General features: G+C 39.4%; 1 protein-coding gene across 3 annotated transcripts in view; it reads right to left on the reverse strand.

The window, feature by feature from the left end:
• Positions 1-24,873, reverse strand: part of TAX1BP1 (Tax1 binding protein 1) — an 82,358-nt gene that overhangs the window by 31,427 nt on the left and 26,058 nt on the right. For all 3 annotated transcript variants that reach the window (XM_021079294.1, XM_021079293.1, XM_021079291.1), the window contains exons 6-8: positions 14,144-14,292; positions 13,963-14,053; positions 5,329-5,514 (exon numbers count right to left, since the gene is read on the reverse strand). In XM_021079294.1, the coding sequence (XP_020934953.1) occupies positions 5,329-5,514; positions 13,963-14,053; positions 14,144-14,292 (426 nt within the window). The remainder of the gene's footprint in view (positions 1-5,328; positions 5,515-13,962; positions 14,054-14,143; positions 14,293-24,873) is intronic.

The raw sequence follows: 24,873 nt of genomic DNA on the forward strand, positions 1-24,873 counted from the left end.
CTAAAACTACTGACCCCCTTTTTTCTTTTTGGCCACACCCGCACATGCAGAAGTCCTGGAGCCAGGGATTGAACCCAAGCCACAGCAGTGACAACGCTGGATCCTTAACCCACTGAGCTACCAGGGAACTCCACGAAACTCATTTTTCATGATAATCAATAAAACTAATTACAAAAACTCCTTTGTAACTCCAAAAATTTTGGTTGAAAAATATTTCCTACTATCTAACCTAAAACACATCCAATATAATACTGAGGTACCATTATTTATCATTATGAAATCATAGCACAGATTTAGAACTTAGTTCTAAATGTGAAATACTGATATGCAAACAGCAAAGACAAGGAGGCCCTAGGACAATGAAAATCAGCACGTGGAGTTCCCTTCGTGGCGCAGTGGTTGACGAATCCGACTAGGAACCATGAGGTTGCGGGTTCGGTCCCTGCCCTTGCTCAGTGGGTTAACGATCCGGTGTTGCCGTGAGCTGTGGTGTAGGTTGCAGACGCGGCTCGGATCCCGCGTTGCTGTGGCTCTGGCGTAGGCTGGTGGCTACAGCTCCAATTCGACCCCTAGCCTGGGAACCTCCATATGCCACGGGAGCGGCCCAAGAAATAGCAACAACAACAACAAAAAAAAAAAAGAAAAAGAAAAAGAAAATCAGCATGTCTCACCAAAACTAAAAGTATCTTTGAAAAGTTAAAATTGCCATTATAAGATTATTTCCTTTAATGTTATCTATACATATGAGCTCAATCAATCTAGTTTATTCAACTTTCCTGTATTTTTTATCTCTATACGAAAAAAAAAAAAAAGCAAACTCAAGAAAACATGCAACCCGCTCTTGGTCTTTAAATTGTGAGGTCCTCAGTAGAAAGGTAAATGATTATTTATATAATCCTGAGGTGAAAAAATCTGCAGCAAATAGAAGTTCCCAGGCTAGGGGTCAAACTGGAGCTTGAGCCGCCAGCCTATGCCACAGTCACAGCAACACCAGATTGAGCCATGTCTTCAAACTACACCAGAGTTCATGGCAAGGCCAGATCCCTAACCCACTGAGCAAGGCCAGGGATAGAACCCGCATCCTCCTGGATACTACTCATGTTCATTTCTGCTGAGCCTTTTTAAATATAACATTAACAGAGCTGGCATTAAATGCCATTAGCTTTATACATTAGAAGAGAAAAAAGCAAAAAAAAAAAAAAAAAAAAAAAAAAACCTAGATTTGTAATATATTCAAAAAAAGTATATTAATATTCTCAAATATCTTTTCTAATCCATAAGAAAAGGAAAAACTGCAAGCCAAAAAAAAAAAAAACCTAAAAAAAATCTGGAGAAAGGCATGAATATGAAATTTTTTTAAAAGAAATGGCTATTATGCATAGAAAAAAACATATTCATCAACAATCAAGAGAGAAGTTAAAAAAAATACCATTCATCTTCTTCCAAAGTGACAGAAGCTGAAAAACAGTAATACTCTAATATTTGGATGGTTAAGGAAAATTAGCACATTTACAAATTGGGGGCTCATATAATCTGTAAGCAGTATAACCTTTCTCATTTTTTTTTTCCTTTTCCTGCTGCGCCCAAGGCACATGGAAGTTCTCGGGCCAGGGATCAAATCTGAGCCAAAACTACAACTTACGTTACAGCTGCATCAACACCAGATCCTTAACCCACCAGTGCCAGGCCAGGGATTAAATCAGCACCTCCACAGAGACAAGCTGAATCATTAATCCACTACGCCACAGTGGGAACTCCTCTCATCAGATTTTTGAAACATTCATCAACACCTTTGAAAAGTTAAATGGGCTTCAAAAAAAAGACTCCACCCATGGAGTTCCCATCATGGCTCAGCAGTAACAAATTGACTAGTATCCATGAGGACTTGGGTTCCATTCCTGGCCTTGCTCAGTGGGTTAAGGATCCAGTGTTGCAGTGAGCTGGGGCGTAGGCTGGTAGCTATATACAGCTCTTATTCAATCCCTAGCCTGGGAACCTTCATATACCATGGGTGCACCCTCCCCACACCTCAAAAAAAAAAAGAAAGACTAAAAGTACATGGCCCTTTGTTTTCTTTAAGGGCCACATCCACAGCATATGGACATTCCCATGATAGGCGGTCGAATCCAACTTGTATCTGTGAGGATGCAGCTTCAATCCCCAGCCTCACTCAGTGGATCGGGAATCCAGTGTTGCCATGAGCTTCAGTGTAGGTCACACATGTAGGCTGTTAGGTGCAGCTCTGATTCTCAACCCCTAGCCTGGGAACTTCCATATGCCACGGATATAGCCCTAAAAAGCAAAAAAAAAAAAAAAAAAAAAAAAAAAAAATAGTGATAATAATAAATTAAAAAATAAAATTAAAAAAAAAGAAGATACTACAAAGCTGTTATAAAGAATGAGGAAGGAGTTTTCATCGTGGCTCAGCAGAAACTAATCTGACTAGTAACCATGAGAACGCAGGTTCAACCCAGGCCTCACTCAGTGAGTTAAGGATCCAGCATTGTAGTGAGCAGGGGTGCAGGTTGCAGACACGGCTAGAGGTCCAATCAGAGCTGTAGCCGCCGGCCTACACCACAGCCTCAGCAACACCAGATACGAGCCGTGTCCGAGACTCATACCACAGCTCACAGCAACACCAGATCCTCAACCCACCGAGCGAGGCAGAGATCGAACCCCCAACCCCATGGTTCCTAGTAGGACTCATTTCCGCTGCTCCATGACAGGAACTCCTGTATTCTCATTTTTATTAAAATATAAACCTATGTACCTTCACAGATTTCTAGAAAAATTAAAAATTCTATAATGACATTTGGGAAATGATAAGGCTATTCCATCCTGCACCCTCATGTACTACCTTGAACTTTTTTTTTTTTTTGCTTTCTAGGGCCCCACTCACGAATATGGAAATTCCCAAGCTCAGGGTCCAATCCGAGCTACAGCTGCCAGCCTACACCACACCAACAGCAACTCAGGATCCCAGCTGCATCTGCGACCCACACTACAGCTCATGGCAACGCCAGATCCTTAACCCACTGAGCAAGGCCAGGGATCGAACCCACATCCTCATGGACACCAGTGGGATTCATTTCCACTGCACTACTACGATAGGAACTCCATGCCCTGAATTTTTTTAATAACCATAATTTTGTATTGCTTTTTTGTATTTTTTAAAAGTTTTAACAATTATGGAGTCCCATTGCAGACTTGGCTCGGATCCCTCGCTGCTGTGGCATAGGCCAGACCCCAACTGGACCTCTAGCCTGGGAACCTCCATACGTTGTGAGTGCGGCCCTATTGGGAAAAAAAAAAAAAGGTGGAGTTCCTGTCATGGCGCAGTGGTTAACGGATCTGCCTACGAACCATGAAGTTGCAGGTACAATCCCTGGGCTTGCTCAGTGGGTCAGGGATCCGGTGTTGCCATAAGCTGTGGTGTAGGTCGCAGACACAGCTCGGATCCCGTGTTGCTGTGGTTCTGGCGTCGGCCGGTGTCTACAGCTCCAATTAGACCCCTAGCCTGGCAACCTCCATATGCTGCGGAAAGCGGCCCTGAAAATGGCAAAAAGACAAAAAAAAAAAAAAAAAAAAGTTTAACAATTAGGAGTCACTTTCCTCAGGTATTTCTATACCTATGATGTTCCTCACAGAAGTCTTGCTTAGGTAGCATCTTATTAAACAACAAATAATTAATCAAATGTATTTTTCACCTTCCCATTTGCAATGTGCTACATGAAACACCCTGAATAGTAACACAGGTCTTAATCATTAATTCCTTTTTTTTTTTTTTTTTTGTCTTTTTTTATCTTTTCAGGGGCACACCTGCAGCATATGGAGGTTTCCAGGATAGGGGTCTAATCAGAGCTACAGCTGCCGGCCTACCGAGTCTGTGACCTACACCACAGTTCACCACAACGCCAGATCCTTAACCCACTGAGCAAAGCCAGGGATCAAACACACAACCTCATGGTTCCTAGTCAGATTTATTTCTGCTGCACCACGACGGGAACGCCTTAGTTCTAAATGTCAGGCATGCCTGATATTTTAGGCATTAATTAACAATATCTTAGTGTATTTAACAGCAAACTACTGAAAACCACACAATACTCCATCCATAAAAGTTAATGATTACATCAAGGTAAATCTACACTATGTATTATTACCCAACGATTTAATTTAAAAAAAAAATTAGTAAGATCTTTATGAACTGACAGGGAATGATGAGAAACAGAGTTCTCACACTGGAAGAAGAGATACATAATTATGGAATGGAGGAAGGTAAGGAAGGTAAGAAAGAACCCTAGAAGGTACTGGACTAGAATTGGAGGCATTGATATAAAATTAAAATGTCTATCCAATTAAAGTACAAAGCAGCAAAAGGATCCAGTTCTTGGCTTCAAAATGCCCTTCCCTAATGAAAAAAAATCAGGGATCTTTGGAGAAATAGTTAACACCAGGTCTGGGGCAGAACCTAAAACTGTAACATACAATCCTACCACAAATAAGGAATTATTCAAAGCATTGGGGGGACATATCAAAGACACAAAAGCAAGGTTGAAAAGGTTCCCCAACAGAGTTCCCTGGTGGCTGAATGGGTTAAAGATCCAGCACTGTCACTGCTATGGCGCAGGTTTGATGCTTGGCCCAGAAACTTCCATATGCTATGGGTGCAAAAAAAAAAAGAAAAAAAAAAAATCATTGTCATAAAAGACAAAAAATAAAGGGATGCTGTTCTAGACTTGTACAGGCCAAGAATACAACAATAACAACTGTAAATGTGTGATCTCTGACTACTCCAGATGAAGAAATTTTAAAGGTTATATAAAAATGTATGTGGGAATTCCCACTGTGGGGCAGAGGATTATGGATCTGGCATTGTCCCTACAGTGGCACAGGTTCAATCCTTGGTCTGTGTTAAGGACACAGCACTGCCACAGCTATGGTGTAGGTTACAGCTGCAGCTTGAATTTGATCCATAGTGATATAAAATCTCTTAGGTGTCATAATAGTACTATGGTTAAACAGAAGAGTGTTACCTTTTGATGGGGGAGACATGCTCAAGTATTTAGAGTGAAATGCCATAATGCCTATAACTGACTTTCAAATGGCTCAGTGAAAAACAGGCACATAAATGGGAGAGACACATACGACAAAATATTTAAGGATATATATGTATTCACTGTTTCTGTTCTTCCAATTGTTCCATAAATTTGAACTTCTCCCCAAAAAAATTTGGGGGGAAGGAAAATTAAAAATAAAACCCACCATGCTGTGTACATATCATACAGATACGTTTTACAATCTTCAAATATATATTGCAAAAATACTCACCTTACTCGAAGTTGTAAGCAAGAAAGCTCTTTGCAGATTCTCCTTCTCAGCCAAAGAGAACTGCAGTCTGCTAATTTCTTCTTTGAAATGAGTAATCATGCTTTCTTTGTTCCCATCTAAATTCTTTAAAGTCTGGACCTCTGACACAAGCTTGGTATTTTCTATTTCAGTGTTCTTCAAATGCACCTGAAATAGTGTGTGAAAATGTCAATGATATTCTAACTCCTTAACTTAAGTTAGTCAAAGTTTAAAATAACACTGTTTATCTCTAACCCAAATATGATCAAGGGAAAGGGAAGACTCACTAGATTAGAAGTCAGGAACCCAAATTCTACCAAATGACTAGCCAAGTATGTGTTAACAGAACACAGTTTTTCTGACTTTGGAGGATTTTAGTTTTCCATAAAGATTCTTTTTTTTTCTTTTTCCGCTGCACATCTACAGCATATGGAAGTTCCCAGGCCAGGAATCGAATGCAAGCCACAGCTGCGATCTACAATGCAACTGCGGCAACACCAGATCCCTAACCCACCACGCCACAGCGAGAACTCCACAGAGATTAATTATAAGGGCTAAGGTTACCTCATCTCTAAAGTCTTTTCCTTTGATGATTTTAAGTTAGTTCTCTTTAAAACTACAAATGAATTTAGTTGTTCTTTGGAGGAAACATTACATTACAGGCATATTCAGACATAAAGGCATGATCAGATACTGAAAAACTAAAGGAGTAACATTCAAGAACAACATCCTAAGCAATGCAATTTTTTGCTTGTGAAAAAGTACTATGTCATGAACTTACTATGTGCCTAAAAGGTGTATCTGTTGATGAATTAACATAAACATATTAATTTTCCCAGGAACTGGCCTCCTGCTGTTCATAATATACATACAAATCAAATTCTATAACTGAAATTGTAAGAGCACAAGTATTTAGTTTCCACTATAGAGTACCTCGCTTTGGTTGACAGCACAAGAGTGAAATGAATTAACACACTTAAGTTTAAAAAACAAAACTTCTTTCACTTTTCTCTTTAAATACATAGAATGCTGAAGACTAATTTCTGTTGACATGAATAAAATGTAACTCCAGATACTCTAAAGGTATCAACAGCCAAGACCTTTCCAGCGTAACTTTAAAAACACTACCTGGGAGTTCCCATTGTGCTGCAGCAAAAACAATCTGACTAGTGTCCCTAATGATGCCGGTTCAATCCCTGGCCTCGTTCAGTGGGTCAGGGATCCAGCATTGCCATGACCTGTAGTGTAGGTTGCAGACACGGCTCAGATCCCAAGTTGCTATGGCTGTGGTGTAGGCCAGAAGCTGTAGCTCTGATTAGACTCCAGCCTGGGAACTTCCATATGCAGTGGGTGCAAACCTTTAAAAAACAAACAAAAAAACTACCTGATTTTCATAATCATCAGCTCATAAGTATCTTTTCCCAATCCCTCTAAATTCTGATAGGGCAGGGATGGGCCACATGATCCCGTTGGGTTTAGAAGAGAAGGAAAGAGGAAACTCTGGTTACTCATGCAGGCAATTTGGACGGAGAAGCATGTTTCTGAGATTAACAGTATAGTAGGTCTTACCGTGCTTGGTAAGTAATACCAGGTAACAGTAATAATAATCAGGACACTGGGAGGTTGGAGAAGAGCATATTCAAACAGAAATTTCAATATCAGAGTTCCCATCATGGCACAGTGGTTAACGAATCCGACTAGGAACCATGAGGTTGCAGGTTTGATCCCTGGCCTTGCTCAGTGAGTTAAGGATCTGGCATTGCCGTGAGCTGTGGTTGCAGATGTGGCTTGGGTCCCGAATTGCTGTGGTGTAGGCCAGTGGCTACAACTCTGATTAGATCCCTAGCCTGGGAACCTCCATGTGCCACAGGAAGTGGCCCTAGAAAAGGCAAAAAGACCAAAAAAAAAAAAAAGAAAGAAAGAAAATTTCAATATCATCTTGATCCCAACTCTTAATTCTTATAGAAAACAACAAAGGAATAAACCCCTCAAAATATCTCATTCTTTCCCTTTCTCCCAAGTCTTTTGCAAAGGAGTCATCATTCCACAGTCCAATGGCATCAACTCTTTTTTCTTCATAGACAAAGAAAATCTTTGCAGAAAGTTAGGGGGAAAAAAAGGCATAATGTAAGAGATAATTTAGAGCAGTAAAAGAAAAATAAATTTTGGATTTACGCTAAAATGTGCTTGTGAACTGTTTATAAAACAATGGAAGTATTGTTCTAAAAGAGAAAAGAACGTCAAAGTGGAAAGATGACATCTTTCTAAAATAAGTCATCCTAATTATCATTACATTTCTTAAGCATCAGTGGTTTTAGGAACTTCCTAAACCCTTCCGGATACTGACTAGTATACTTTTAGAATTCATTTTATTTATTACTAGGTTAAAAAGACAGAAAACATAGACATTCTATTTACCTTATTATCTCCCACTGTGCTAACAGTGAAACAACATGGAAAGCACTTAATTATCCACAAAGAAATAATGCTCAGACTTTTCCTGGCACAAAATTGAAATGTCATCATTGAAATTTACAGTAACATTAAATAAAAAAGTATTACAGATGTCAAGTTTTCATTTAGTTAAAAAATACTTTTTAACCTTAAAAAACTACATTTGAGGAGTCCTCTTTGTAGCTCAGCAGGTTACAAACTCAACTAGTATCCCTGAGGATGCAGGCTCAATCCCTGGCCTCGCTCAGTGGGTTAAGGATCCAGCATTGTCACAAGCTGCAGCACAGGTCGCAGATGCGGCTCAGATCCGGTATTGCTGTGGCATAGGCCAGCAGCTGCAGCTCTGATTCAACCCCTAGCCCAAGAGCTGCCCTATGCTGCAGGTACGGCAACAAAAAGGGAAAAAAAAAAAATGCATTTGAACATGGTTAGCAAAAAGCCCACTGTATCCAACTGCATCAATTCTTTCTCCAGGTATCTGTATTATTTTCCCTTTTCACAAAATTTTGTCCAAACACCAAACATTATATTTGGATAATCTTTATTGGAATATAGTTGACTCACTATGTTGTGTTAGTCTCAGGTGTACAGCAAAGTGAATCAATTATACATATATATATGTATACACACACACACACACATCTGTATCTCCATTCTTTTCTCCAATACAGGTCATTACAGACTACTGGGAAGATTCCCCTGCACTATTCAGTAGGTCCTCCCTAATTATCTAGTTTATACACAGTAGTATGTATATATTATTCCCATCCTCCTAAGTTATCCCTCCCTTCCCCCCCGTCCCCGTTTCCCCCATGGTAACCATTAAGTTTGATTCCAAAATCTGAGAGTTTGTGTTTTACACATAAGTTCTTTTTATCATTTTGATTAGATTCCACATATAAGTGATATCGTATGATAGCTGTCTTTCTCTAACCTCACTTAGTAGGATAATCTCTAGTTGCATCCACATTTCTGAATAGCCTGAAGTCAGAGAACCTGACTCTTCCAGCTCCATTTTTCATTCTCAGGATTGCCTAGGATATTCGGGGCCTTTTGTATTTCCATTCAAATTTAAAAATTTTTTGCTCTACTCTGTGAAGAATGCCATTAGTAATTTGATAGGGATTGCCCTGAATCAGTAGACTGCCCTGAGCGGTACAGTCATTTTTCCGACAATATTGATTCTTCCCACCCACGAGCATGGTATAGCTTTCCATCTGTTTGTCATCTTTGATTTCTTTCATCAGTATCTCTCAGTTTTCAGAGTACAGGTCTTTGGTCTATTCCCAGGTATTTTATTCTTTTTGATGCAACAGTAACTGGAATTGATAATTTCTCTTTTGTGATTTTTCACTGTTAGTGTATAGGAATGCAAGAGGTATCTGCATATTAACTGAATTCATTGATGAGCTCTAGTAGTTTTCAGGTAGCATCTCTAGGATTTTCTGTGTATGGCAGGCATCATGTCATCTGCAAATAGTGACAGTTTTACTTCTTTCCCAATTTGGACTCCTTTTATTTCTTTTTCTTCTCTGATTGCCTATGTACTTAAAGAGACAAAAGGTGAAATCACCCACCAGTGAGTCTTCACTATTTTTCTTCCTATTCTGGGAGTAACACATATACACATGCACGCTCACGCTCTGGAAATGGTTGTTCCAAGAAACAGGATGGGTATATAACCCATGACATGCAAAGTGTTCCTATCTACACTCTACAACGAGGTGTACAGTAGATTTAATTTTCTAAAGACAAAAAAATTTGAAGATTAAAAAAATTAACCGCCCCCCCCCATAAAGAGGTCATTACTGCAGCTTTGTGGCATAGTTTGAAACAATCTTTTTCTCAAGATTGTTTTGGCTACTCAGGGTCTTCTGCATGTCTCCATACAGATTTTAGAATTATTTATTCTAATTCTGTGAAAAATGCCATTGATATTTTGCTAGGGATGTACTCAATCTACAGATTGCCTTGAAGAGGGTGGTCACATTAACAATGTTAATTCTTCCAGTCCATGAGCAGTTTATCTTTCCACTTGTGTCAGTCTCTTTCACAGTTTTCCTAGTACTGGTCTTAATCCTTAGACTTACTTCCAGGTAATTTATTCTTTTTTGATTGTAAATGGGACTTTTTTTTTCTTTTTACAGTTGCACCTGCAGCATAGGTTTGTTTTAACTTCACTGAGTTTGTTAGTATATAGAAATGCAACAAGAGTTCCCTTTGTGGCTCAGCAGTTAACAAACCCAACTAGGAATCATGCGGATGTGGTTTTTTGTTGTTGTTGTCTTTTTAGGGCAGCACCCGAAGCATTTGGCCTCACTCAGTGGGTTGCAGCAAGCTGTGGTGAAGGCCGCAGATGCAGCTCAGATCCTGCATTGCTGTGGCTATGGTGTAGGCCGGCAGCGGCTATAGCTCCAATTGGACCCCTAGCCTGGGAACTTCCATATGCCACAAATGTGGCCCTAGAAAGCAAAAAAAAAAAAAAAAAAAAAAAAAAGAAAAGAAAGAGAAAGAAATACAACAGATTTCTGTGTATTAATTTTCTATCTTGCAACTTTACCAAATTCATTGATAAACAGTAGTTTTTCTCGGTGGCATCTTAATGATATTCTAAATAAAGCATCATCTACAAACAGTAACAGTTTTACTACTTTCTTTCCAATTTGGATTTCTTTTCTTTCTTTTTCTGAATGCTGTGGCTAGGATCTCCAATACTATGTCAAGTAAAAGTGGTGAGAATAGGTGTCCGTGTCTTATTCCTGATCTTAAAGGGTGTGCTTTCAATCTTTTTATCACTGAGTATGATGTTAGCAATGGACCAGTCACATATGGCTTTTATTATGTTGAGGTAGGTTCCCTCTACACCTGCTCTGTTGAGAGGTGTTTTTTTTTTTGTTTATTTTTTTGTTTTATTTGTCATTTTAGGGCTGCACCGGCGGCATATGGAGATTCCCAGGATAGGGGTCTAATCGGAGCTACAGCTGCTGGCTGGTCTACGCCAAAGCCACAGCAATGCCAGATCCGAGCCGAGTCTGTGACCTACACCACGGCTCACGGTAACGCTAGATCCTCGACCCGCTGAGCGAGGCCAGGGATCAAACCTGCAACCTCATGGTTCCTAGTCAGATTCATTTCCACTGCGCCATGACGGGAACTCCTGTTGCGAGGTTTTATAACAAATGACATTTAATTTTTTCAAAAGCTTTCTCTGCATCTACTGAGATACGATTTTTATTCAATTTGCTAATGTGGTATATCACATTAATTCTTTGTATACAACAAAGCTACAGTCAGCAAAACAATATGGTACCACACAAAAATAGACACAAAGATCAATGGAACAGAACAGAGTCCAGAAATGAACTCACATTTATATAAGCAATTAATCTATGAAAAAGGAGGCAAGAATAATATAATGGGGAAAAGACAGCCCCTTCAATAAATAGTGTTGGGAAAACTAGATCACTACATGAAAAGAATCAAACTGGGAGTTCCCTCTATGGCCCTGCATTACAGACCTGTTCTTTTGGTTTTTATTGTATCTGTTCTTTTATTTTTATCTATGTGAGATGATGGATGGTCACTAAACTTACATGACGTATACAAGCCAAATCATTACGCTGTACACCTAAACTTACACAGTGCTGTACGTCAGCTATATTGCAATAAAAATGAAAGAGGTGATCCTCAGAACAGATTTGGAATTTCACTGGGTAGCTAACAATGGTATCTATCAATGGATATAAATAAATTAATAGCTGTTTTTAAAAAAGGAGGAAAAGGAGTTTCCATTGTGGCTCAGCAGAAATGAACCCAACTAGTACCCACGAGGATGTGGGTTCAATCCTTGGCCCTGCTCAGTGGGTTAAAGATCCAACATTGCCATGAACTGCAGTGTAGGTTGCAGATGCAGTTCAGATCTGGTGTTGCTGTGACTGTGATGTAGGCTGGCAGCTGTGGCTCCAATTCAACCCTAGCCTGCGAATTTCCATGCTGCACCTAAAAATGACAAAAACAAAAACAAAAACAAAAGGGAGGAAAAAAACCCACTGGCAATACGATAAATCATATTCTAGTTTCTTAACACAAACTGTGACTCTCTAATATTGAATATACAGTTGTATGTTTCTTTAATCTAATACGAACCATAATATATAAATAACTGTGGTCTTTTCTAAAAGATTCAATCTAGCCAAATAATACTTAACACAAAATGGTCTTAAAATTCTTCATCTTCGACTGCCCTCAGGAACTGCTTATGAGCCACTTAAAATAAATAAGTTCCAATATTCATCCACAACATTATCAACAACTGAAACTCACTACCTGATTTTAGAGTCACTTTAAAAAGAAAGGAAGTGACTTCCCTGGTGTTTCAGCAAGTTAAGGATCCAGGGTTGTCACCACTGTGGCTCAAGTCGCTTCGGAGGCACAGGTTGGCTCAGGAACTTCCACATGCCGTGGTTTAAAAAAAGGGGGGGGGAGGAGGAAAGGGGAGGGTGGGGAGGAAGAAAAACTTGAAAAGGTTAAGATTTTTCAACACACAGAATCTTTTTTTTTTTTTGGTCTTTTTTTTAAGGGCCGCACTCGCGGCACATGGACATTCCCAGGCTAGGGGTCGAATAGGAGCCACAGCTGCCGGGCAGAGCCACAGCAACATCAGATCTGAGCCACGTCTGCAACCTACACCACAGCTCATGGCAACACCAGACTCCTTAACCCACTGAGCGAGGCCAGGGATGGAACCTGCAACCTCATAATTCCTAGTCGGATTTGTTTCTGCTGAGCCACAAAGGGAACTCACCTCAGAATCATTTTTAAAATGACACTCTCTGAAGACTATTCCAAAAGTCAAACTCTAAAACATCATCATCACTAAAGTAAATGAATGCTCTCTTCCCCAAGGTATATATATTCTTACAAGGAGAAAATAATCAAGTTACACAAATTCTGATCAATAGGTATCTTGTTACCATTAAAACTCTTTGACTTAAAATGTATCACTTGCTAAGTATCTAAAACACCAGCAATTCAATTCCCTGAAAACTAACTTTTAAGGACCAGACAAAAACTAGGTAGTTTCAAAAAATATCCCCAGGAGTTCCCGTCGTGGCGCAGTGGTTAACGAATCCGACTAGGAACCATGAGGTTTCGGGTTCGATCCCTGCCCTTGCTCAGTGGGTTAACGATCCGGTGTTGCCGTGAGCTGTGGTGTAGGTTGCAGACGCGGCTTGGATCCCTCGTTGCCGTGGCTCTGGCGTAGGCCGGTGGCTACAGCTCCGATTCGACCCCTAGCCTGGGAACCTCCATATGCCGCGGGAGCGGCCCAAGAAATAGCAACAATAACAACAACAACAAAAAAAAAGACAAAAAAAAAAAAAAATCCCCAAATCCTTAATATTCCTCGCTTAAAGTGGAACCTAACTCCCCTCTTCTTGAGTGTCAGCTGGCCGGTCACTTGCTTCTAATTAATAAGATGAAGAAGCATCAGTGTACAATCTGATTAGGTCACTAAAATGCAAACTTCCTCCTTGCTCTCCTTTGTACAGCTCACTCTGTGTGAAGCTGCCATATTATGAGGATATTTAAGCAGCCACTGAAGAGGCCACATGAGAAACTGAAGGGCTTCTTGCCAAAAGTCATGGGCGTGAGCCACTGTGACAGCAGATCCTTCAGTTCTAACTGAGCCTTTAGCTAACTGCAGCCCTTGACGACATCTTTTTTTTTTGTCTTTTTGCCATTTCTTGGGCCAGCTCTCTGGGCAACTCTTTTTTTTTTTTTTGTCTTTTTTTGCCATATCCTGCGGCATATGGAGGTTCCCAGGCTAGGGGTCGAATCGGAGCTGTAGCTGCCAGCCTACGCCAGAGCCACCGCAACACGGGATCTGAGCTACGTCTGCGACCTATACCACAGCTCACGGCAACGGCAGATCCTTAACCCACTGAGCAAGGGCAGGGATCAAACCTGCAACCTCATGGTTCTTAGTCAGATTCGTTAACCACTGCGCCACGACAGGAACTCCCCTTGACAACATCTTGGCTGCAACTAGAGACCCTGAGCCAGGACCACTCAGCCAAGCTGCTCCCAAACTCCTGACCACTAAGTTTTGGGGGAATGTTACACAGTGATAGATAACTAATAAAAATATAAAGAATTAATTACCTTATAAAGTTCTTTCTCATCTTTTTCTGTCTTCAACTGACATTCAAGTTGTTCTCTTTCATATTGTGTCTTCCTGAGTTTGTCCCTTAAACTGAAGTCAAATACCATTAATATAGACAAAAAACAACTTTCATTAAACATTTTTAAGCCATGAAAACACTTTTTAAAGTATTAGAAATACCTGTCTAATTCAGTTTCTTTTTCAATTGCTTTATGTGTCACTGACACAATATCTTCCTCAAGCTGCAGAGCTTTGGATGTAGCATCATTATATCTCTTCTTAAATTCCTCATTTTCCATTTTTAAATTTTGTGAGATTTCAATAAGACCCTTAGAAACAACAACAAGATATTTTGAGAAACATGGAAACATAATTAGAAAGATAAATTTCCATATTTCTGAGAAATCTTTGTATTCTTAAAATTTTAATCCCACACTTGCCCCCTCCAAAGTTAAAGACTAAAAATTAACATGAAATTATAACATATATTAAACTTTCTAAATATTAAAGAATTACTCATTCTTTTCCTTGGACTTTTGACACACTCTGTTGATTTTACTAATTTCTCCACCAGAGGGCAGGCAACAAAAATGAGAAAAACAGTTGAAAATTTCATTTTAAATTTCACTTTTGTTTTTCCACATCTCATTTTTCCAGTATTTCCCCAGCAACAAGACAGGTTTCCCCATACTAAGGTTAGCACCACTTCATCTAGGATAGATCACTAAGTGGCACTGATAATTATACCAAAGCACCAAGTTAAAATGTATGCCAAAAGTCATGTTCCTAATATTACTGCCACTGTGATTGAGAGGTCAAAATAAATATTCAAACACAGTAAAATATGTATAAAAGAGGTAGTAGGAGTTCCCATCATGGCACAGTGGTTAATGAATCCAACTAGGAACCATGAGGTTGTGGGTTCAATCCCTGGTCTCGCTCAGTGGGTTAAGGATCTGGCGTTGCCATGAGCTGTGGTGTGGGTCGCAGATGCGGCTCGGATCCTGAATCGCTGTGGCTCTGGTGTAGGCCAGTGGCTACAGCTCTGATTAGACCCCTAGCCTGGGAACCTCCATATGCCATAGGAGAGGCTCGAGAAAAGGCAAAAAGACCAAAAAAAAAAAAAAAAAAGAGGTAGTAAATTCAAACACATTAAAATAAGAATAAAGGAGGTAGTAAAGAGGTGGTGAATAAAATTTCATTTTAGAAAAGAGTATTCTGGAGTCCCCCGGAAGTCTAGTGACAGGGAACTCGAGTGATGTCACTGCTGTGGTTAGGGTCACTGCTGTGGCTTGGGTTTGATCCCTGGCCAAGGAGCTTCTGTATGCCACAGCGAAGCCCAAAAAAAAAAAAAAAAAAAAAAAAAAAAAATTATCTTTTTAAAAAGGATATTCTACTTAAAAGTAATAAATAACTTAAATTTTTTATCACATCAATTAAGATAAGTAACTTAAGGGAACTTGATCAAGCAAGCCTCTTCATTAGCTTGTTTTATAAAAGGCCTTTTCTGCCTAGTTTATAAAACTATGAGAATCAAATGTAACAGTACATTTGGAGGTTTCCACATACTTATTGAAGACTATAAAGCAAACGAATTGATAAATTAAGACAAATTGTGTTTGGGGGTTCCCGTTGTGGCTCAGCATGTTATGACCCAACCAGCATCCTTGAGGATGCAGGTTCAATTCCTGGCCTGGCTCAATGGGTTAAGGATCCGGCATTGCCATGAGATGTGGTTTAAGTCAAAGACATGGCTCAGATCCTGCATTGCTGTGGCTATAGCATAGGCAGGCAGCTACACCTCTGATTCGACCCCTAGCCTGAGAACTCCCACATGCCATGGGTGCACCCTGGGGGGAAAAAAAATTGTATTAAAAAATAATTTTACAATCTTCCACTAATAAAAGTATGATCCATAAACCTAACAACAAAAATTACCATTCTGCCAATTTAAATGTATCAAATGTTATAAAGCAATTATAAGTCAATTTAATTCTCATAACATTTACAGCCAAGTTTTTTGCTTACAGATTACCATTTTAAATATCTTGCTAGAATATGGAAATTACTATGCTGCATCTATACTTCATTAAGAAGATTATCACAATAGATAGTGGTCAGATACTCTTACTGGTTTCACTTTGGCTCAAGCAACTGTTTGCCTTACTGAATTTGCAACATAAACCAAATATTGTTATACAAAACCAAATGCTTTTCTGATGTCAATGCTATAATAAACATCAAAAAAAGGTAATATTTATTCCCTCTACTATAACTGTTGTCACTATCCTGTGTTTCTTTAAAATTTGACACATCTTCTGTATTTGTCTTGCTGATTTATAAAGACAGCCAAGAAGGTTTCTAAATAGTTTTTATTTTTACCAAATGCTCTCATGGCACCATAAGTAGGACATATATTTAATCCAGGTATTTCTGAGGATTCCAGACAAGATGGCAGTAGAAGGACTCAAGCTCATCTTCTCTCATGAAAACACCAAAATCAAAACTACCTACCAAACAACCATCAACAAATAAGAATGAAAGCTACCAAGAAAAATACCCTAAGTCCAAGAAGCCACAGGGAGTTCCTGCCATGGCACAGTGAGTTAAGCATCCAACTGCAGAAGCATGGGTTCAATCCCTAGCCTGCTGCAGTGGGTCACAGGATCTGTTGCTTCCGCAGCTGCAGCATAAGTCACAGATGCGACTTATAGAATCTCTGGCCCAGAGACTGCATATGTCGCAAGTGTGGCCATAGAGATTTTTGAAGAAAAAAAAAAGAAGCCACAATGAGCCAGTAGGAGGGGTGTTTTCGCAATATGAGAAGGTTCACTGGTAACAGCAAACATACAAAGGTAGGAAATCATCCACACACAAGTATGATATCAAAACCAGCAACTGTAAGAAGAGAGTACAAATGCAGGATACTGGAAACTCATTTGAAATTAAGAGACCAGAAACTTAAAACAATCTTACATACATAGACTCCTATATCAAAATCTCATGGTGACCAAAACCCAAAAATCTACAATAGATAAACACACAAATAAGAAAAAGCAATCCAGGAGTTCCTGATGTGGCTCAGCAGGTTAAGAACCTGACCAGTGTCCATCAGGATGAGGGTCTGATCCCTGGATTAAGATCACTCAGTGGATTAAGATCCAGCACTGCTGCAATCTGTGGCTAGGTCACAGGTGCAGCTTAAATCTGGTGTTGCCCTGCTGTGGCATGGGCCGACAGCTATGGTTCCAATTCTACCCCTAGCCTGGGAATGCCCATGTGCCCCAGGGGCAGCCCTTAAAAAAAAAAAAAAAATGAAAGAAAAAGAAAAAGCAATCCAAACACAACACTAATGATAGTCATCAAACCAGAAGAGAAAAAGAAAGGAAGGGAAGGAGTTCCTGTTATGGCTCAGCAGGTTAAGAAACTGACTAGTATCCAAGAGGATGCAGGTTTGATCCCTGGCCTCGCTCAGTAGATTAATGACCCAGCATTGCTGTGAGCTGTGGTGTAGGTCACAGATGCAGCTCAGACTCTGCATGGCTGTGGTGTAGGCCAGCAGCTGCAACTCTGATTCAACCCCTAGCCTGGGAACTTCCATATGCCTCAGGTGTGGCCCTAAAAAGAAAAAAAGAGAGAGAGGGAAAAGAAGGAAAGGGGGAAAAAAGATTAAAAAAAAAATTTGAAAATAATTAACAAAATAGTAATAAGAATACACATATCAATAATCACCTCAAAAATGTAAATGGATTAAATGCTCCAACTGAAAGACAAAGACTGGATGAATGGATACAAAGACAAAACCCATGTATACATTAACCACAAGAGAACCATTTCAGTTCTGGTGAAACATACAGATTCAAAGTAAGAGGAGGAAAAAGACACTCCACAGAAACAGAAATCAAAAGAAAACTGCTATAGGAGTTCCCATTGTGGCTCAGTGGTTAATGAATCCAACTAGGAACCATGAGGTTTCGGGTTTGATCCCTGCCCTTGCTCAGTGGGTTAAGGATCCGGCATTGCTGTGAGCTGTGGTGTAGGTCACAGACACAGCTCGGATCCCACGTTGCTGTGGCGTAGGCCGGCGGCTACAGCTCTGATTAGACCCCTAGCCTGGGAACCTCCATATGCTGCGGGAGCGGCCCCAGAAAAAGCAAAAAGACAAAAATAAAATAAAATAAAATACAGCTAGTGTAGCAATATTCCTATCAGACAAAGCAGAGCTTAAAGATAGTTACAGGAATTCCCGTCATGGCGCAGTGGTCAACGAATCCAACAAAGAACCATGAGGTTGCAGGTTCAATCCCTGGCCTTGCTCAGTGGGTTAAGGATCTGGTGTGCCATGAGCTGTGGTGTAGGTCACTGACGCAGCTCAGATCTGGCATAGCTGTGGCTCTGGCGTAGGCCGGGCGGCTAGAGCTCCAATTCAACCCCTAGCCTGGGAACCTCCATGTGCCTCGGGAACGGCCCTAGAAAAGGCAAAAAGACAAAAAAATAAAAAATAAATAAAACAAGATAAAAACTTCCAACAAACAAAAGTCCGGGACCAGATGGCTTCAGAGGGAAATTCTACCAAATACCTATCCTTCTGAAAATAGTCCCAAAAATTACAGAGGAAGCAACACTCCCAAACTCATTCTATAAAGCTACCATCACCCTGATACCAAAACCAGACAGATACCACAAAAAAAACGAAATTAAACGCCAATATCCCTGATGAATATGGATGCAAAAATCCTCAACAAGAAGTTCCTATTGTGGCTCAGTGGGTTAAGGAGATGATATTGTCTCTACAAGAATGTGGGTTCGATCCCTAGCCTCACTCAGTGTGTTAACGATCCAGCATTGCCACAGCTGCAGTGTAGATTGCAAATGGGCCTCAGATCCAGTGGTGCCACAGCTATGGTGTAGGCTGCAGCTGCAGCTCCAATTCAATTCCTAGCCCAGGAATTTTCATATGCCACACTAGCAAACTGAATCCAACAATACATTAAAATAATCATACACCATGATCAAGTGGAATTTATCCCAGGGATGTAAGGATTCTTCAATATCTGCAAAGTCAATATGATACACCACATTAACAAACTGAAGAATAAAAACCATATGATCATCTCAATAAATGCAGAAAAAGCTTTCAACAAAATCTAACATCCATTTATGATAAAATCTCTCCAGAAAAATGGGTATAGAGGGAACCTACCTCAAAGATAATAAAGGCCACATATGACAACCCCACAGCTGACATTATTAGCAACGAAAAGCTGAATTTCCACTTAGATCAGGAACAAGACAAGGATGTTCACTCTCTCCACAACTCACAAAATGGGAGAAAATATTTGTAAATGACGGGACAAAGGATTAATCTTCAAAATACATAAACATCGGAGTTCCTGTCATGGCGTGGTAGAAATGAATCAGACTAGGAACCTTGAGGTTGGGGATTCAATCCCTGGCCTCACTCAGTGGGTTAAGGATCTGGCGTTGCCATGAGCTGTAGTGTAGGTCGCAGACATGGCTTGGATCTGGCATTGTTGTGACTGGCAGCTGTGGCTCCGATTAGACCTCTAGCCTGGGAACCTCCATATGCTGCGGGTGCAGGCCTAAAAATCAAAAAAAAAAAAAAACCCATACATATATATATATACACACACACATACACACACCATACATATATATATACATATACACATACACACACACACACACACCTCTCACACAGTTCAATATCTAAAAAAACAACCCAACCAAAAATTAGTAGAAGATTTATAATAGACATTTTCCCAAAGATGAGAGCCAGATGGCCAAAATCACATGAAAAGATGCTCAAAATCACTCATCATTAGAGAAATGCAAATAAAACATCATTAGAGAAATGTAAGGCACCACCTTACACCAGTCTGAACAGCCATCATCAGAAAGCCTACAAACAGTAAGTGCTGAGGAGGGAGTGGAGAAAAAGAAATCCACGCTACATTACTGGTGGGAATGTAAACTGGTACTACCACTATGGAAGTTCCTCAAGAACTAAAAATAGAACTACCATATCATCCAGCAATCCTACTCCTGGTTATCTATCCAGAGAAAACCATAATTCCAGAAGACACATGCACCTCAATGTTCATTGCAGCACTACTGACAATAGTCAAGATATGAAAGCAACCTAAAGGTTCATCAACAGAGGAATGGATAAAGAGGATGTGGTACAATGTAATTTACTCAGCCATAATGAAGAATGAAATAATGTCATTTGCAGCAACATGGAAGGAGCTAAAGATTATCATACCAGGTGAAGTTTGTCAGGCAGTGAAAGACAAACATCATGTAATATCACTTATATGTGGAATCTTAAAAAAGGATACAGGAGTTCCTGTCATAGCTCAATGGAAACAAATCTGACTAGCATCCATGAGGACGCAGATTCAATCCCAGGTCTCAATCAGTGGGTTAAGGATCTGGCGTTGCCGTGAGCTGTGGGGTAGATTGCAGACACGGCTCGGATCTGGTGTGGCTGTGGCATAGGCTAGCAGCTACAGCTCCGGATTGGACCCCCAACCTGGAAACCTCTATATGCCTCAGGGGTGGCCCTAAAAAGACAAAATAAATAAATAAAAAGATACAAATGGACTTATTTGCAGAACAGAAACAGGCTCAGAGACTTTGAAAACACTTTTGATTACCAAACCGGACAGACCAAGGGGAGGGATGATTGCTGTTTTAGGGTTGGTATATGAAATGATTGGCCAATGGCGTACTACTATATAGCATAGGGAACTCTATCTGATATTCTATGACAATCTATATGGGAAAAGAATCTGAAAAAGAATGTGTATAACTGAATCACTGTTGTACAGCAGAAATTATTACAACATTGTAAATCAACTATACTTCAATAAAACTTTCAAGTGAAAAAAATAATCCACGTATTTCTTCCTAGGAAAAAGATTGCCCAGAGGCAAAAACTAGTTTCTGATTCTGTAATTAATGCAAGTTTTAGAGTGGGTAAATAGCCATCTAAAAAAAAAAAAAAATGTATAGAAGAACCAGAAAAGATTAGTAAGCATGAACTAACTGCTTTACCTATGAGTCATTTAACTCTGTCTACAGTATGTCATAAAATTAATTCTAACTATAATTTGAGAGTCTCAGAATCTTCCTGGTACCTACAAAAGCATCCAACAGCTTCTCAGAATCTGAGCCCAATGCAAAAGGCATGAAAATACTATATTAGGGATTATTCTTAAAGCCCCTAGTGCTCACGTCTGAATGAAAAATAAGCATCTTCAATGTGCCTAAGTCTTCCTTAGCATGAAAATGAGAACAGAGCCCTTAGGGTACATCCCAATAACTAAGAACCATACTTTCTTTTAAAAAATAACGTTTCTAAAAGAGTAAAATCTACAACACGGAGCCTTTGAAAAACACTTGAAATTTGGGATAAATATTAATTTAATCAGTATTTGCAAATTATGTCAAAAGGGCATCATAATTTAATGTTAAAGAAAAATTTAAAGAGATAGCCTGCTACACTATGCACCAAGATACAACCAGTAGCAAAAGGAAATTTGAGAGAGTTAGGCATTTCAGATTCATGAAACCAACTTCTCCCCCTCCTCTTAAACTGAAGGATCACACCACTATGACCCCCCATAACCAATTCCCTCAAGTCATAACTCTCAAACATAAACAACCAAATAAAAACACTGCAAATCACTTACCTATGTGGCTAAAGATGCACTAAAAATCTTACATAACAACACATTTATTCCTCTGTTTAAAAACATTAACTCTGTATTCACAATGAATACATGTGAAAAACCCAGATACACTAGCCCTGAAAACTATCTAGAAAAAAGTATGATGGTACTCTGGATTCTAATGTACACAAACAGTAAAATAAGGTAAATTAGTACCTGAATACTCTAAATAGCAAATCAATGGCAAAGGATTATTTATGGAAACTGCTACAAGATTTTAAAATAAACATTACTCTTCTGATGTAATCTGGCTTTTATCAAACACTTGGTTTCTTGAAATCAACTAAAATACCAAACTATGCAAATAGCTACAGAGAATATGAATTTATCTTTTCCCGTTTCTAGAAATACACCAGACAAAAATCTAACTGACAACAATGTACAATAATAAACTATCTTCATGGCATTAAAATAATCGGCTTGGGAGCTCCTTGGTGGCCTAGAAGTCAAGGATCTGGCATTGTCGTTGCTGTGGCTCGGGTCACAGGTTCAATCCCTGGCATAGGGATTTCCACATGGCACAGGTGTGGCCAAAATAAATAAATAAATAAAACAGGCTAAAAGACAAAATAAATAACAATAATAATTAGGCAGCTAATTATTTCTTTAACATTGCTCCCATAACAACAACCTGTTTAAGTTTCAGTTAGGTATTTTGGTTGTTTTTCATTTGTCAACTAACCTGAGAGAGATCATAACTAACTTTAGCATACTTCAATTTGTAGTATTTTTTTTCCCATTTTTTTGTCTTTTTCTTTTTAGGCCTGCACCCACAGCATATGGAGGCTCCCAGGCTAGGGGTCAAACTGGAGCTATAGCTCCTGACCTATACCACAGCTCACGCAATGCCAGATCCTTAATCCACTGAATGAGGCCAAGGATCAAACCTGAGTCCTCATGGATACTAGTCAGATTTGTTTCTGCTGAGCCAAGACAGGAACTCGATTTGTAGTATTTTAGATCTCTGAATAAACATCAAATATTCAAACAACGTCTTCAATAATAGACCTCAAATTATCTTGAGAAAACAACAAAAGCAAAAAATTCACTAAGAAAACTTCCGTGAAGAATAGTGTCAATATTAAAAGAGCAAAGTTTAAATACAGTAAAACGTAATGAGGACTTTTACCAAAATTCTGCTATGAGAAAATACACTTGCCAGTGAAACTACAACACAGCCTCACACTGTGCACAAAAATAAACACAAAATGGCCTAAAGACTTAAAACATAAGACATAATAAAAATCCTAGAAGAGAACATAGGAAAAACATTCTCTGACATAAATCACCCATAAGTTTTCTTAGGTCAGTCTCTAAAAGCAATAGAAATAAAAACAAAAATAAACAAATGGGACCTAACCAAACTTACAAGCTTTTGCACATCGAAGGAAACCACAAAAAAAAAAAAAAAAAAAAAAAAGGCATTCTACGGAATGGGAGAAAATAGTTGCAAACAACGCAATTGACAAAGGCTTGATCACCAAAATATATAAACAACTCATGGCAACTCAACAACAACCAAAAAACCCAGTCCAAATTGGGCAGAAGATCTAAATAGACATTTCCAAAGAAGACATACAGATGGCCAGCAAGCACATGAAAAAATGCTCGTCACTAATTATTAAAGAAATGCAAATCAAAACTACAATAAAGTACCACTACACACCAGTCAGAATGGCCATCATTAAGTCTACAAATAACAAATGATGGAGAGGGTGTGGCAAAAGGGAACCCTACCCACACTGTTGGTAGGAATGTAAATCGATACAACCACCACGAAAAACAGAACGGAGGTACCTCAGAAAAATAAATATAGAACTACCATATGATCCAGCAATCCCACTCCTGGCCATATATCCAGACAAAACTTTCACTGAAAAAGATACACCCCTATATTCTTTGCACTACTATTCACAATAGCCAAGACAGAGAAACAAGCTAAACGTCCATCAACAGATGAATGGAGTAAAAAGATGTGGTACATATACACAATGGAATACTACTCAGTCATAAAAAAGAACAAAATATAATGCCATCTGCAGCAACACGGATAGAACTAGAGACTCACACTAAGTGAAGTAAGTCAGAAAGGGAAAGACAAATACCATAGGATGTCACTTACATCTGGAATTTAATATATGGAACAAATGAACCTATCTACAGAAAAAATCAAACTCATGCACATGGAGAACAGACTTGTGGTTGCCAAGGGAGAGGTGGAGGGATTGGGATGGGCCGGGAGTTTGGGGTTAGTAGATGCAAATATCGCATTTGGAGTGGATAAGCAATAAGATGCTGCTATATATAGCACATAGAACCCTATCTAGTGTGTACTGTGTGTGTACATATACACACACACACGTACACATATATGTATACATACATATCTATATGACTGAGTCACTGTGCTATATAGTAGAGATTGAAAGAACACTATAAATCAACTACAATAAGAAAAATATTTTAGAAACCTATCCAACATAAAAATTGCAGAGGACCTAAGGAGACATTCCTCCAAAGACATACAAAGGGCAAACAGGCACAGGAAAAGCTGGTCTACATAACTATCAATGAAATGCAAATCAAAACCATAAAAAACATCAGTTCACTCCTGGAGTTCCCATCGTGGCACAGCATAAATGAATCTGACTAGGAACCATGAGGTTGCAGGTTCGATCCCTGGCCTCACTCAGTGGGTTAAGGATCTGGCATTGCTGTGAGCTGTGGTGTAGGTCGAAGACACAGCTCAGATTCGGCATTGCTAAGGTGTAGGCCGGCAGCTGTAGCTCTGATTCGACCCTTAGCCTAGGAACCTGCATATGCCATGGGTGTGGCCCTAAAAAGCAAAAAAAAAAATAACAGTTGACACAGATCAAAATGGCTGTCATCAAAAAGATAGATTATAAAATACTGGTGAAGCTGTGGAGAAAAGGGAAGCCTGTGCACTGCTGGTGGATATGTAAACTGGTGCAGGCACCATAGAAAACAATATGGAAATAAAACTACCATATACACACCTACCATTTCTAGGTATGCATCTAAAGGAAATGAAAAAAGGATATGGAAAGATTTATCTGCACTCATTTCACTGCAGCATATTCACAATAGTCAAGATACAGAAACAACCTAAATACTATCGATGGGTGAATGGAA

The sequence above is a fragment of the Sus scrofa genome, chromosome 18, assembly GCF_000003025.6.
Source record: "Sus scrofa isolate TJ Tabasco breed Duroc chromosome 18, Sscrofa11.1, whole genome shotgun sequence".
Taxonomy (NCBI): Eukaryota; Metazoa; Chordata; class Mammalia; order Artiodactyla; family Suidae; genus Sus; species Sus scrofa.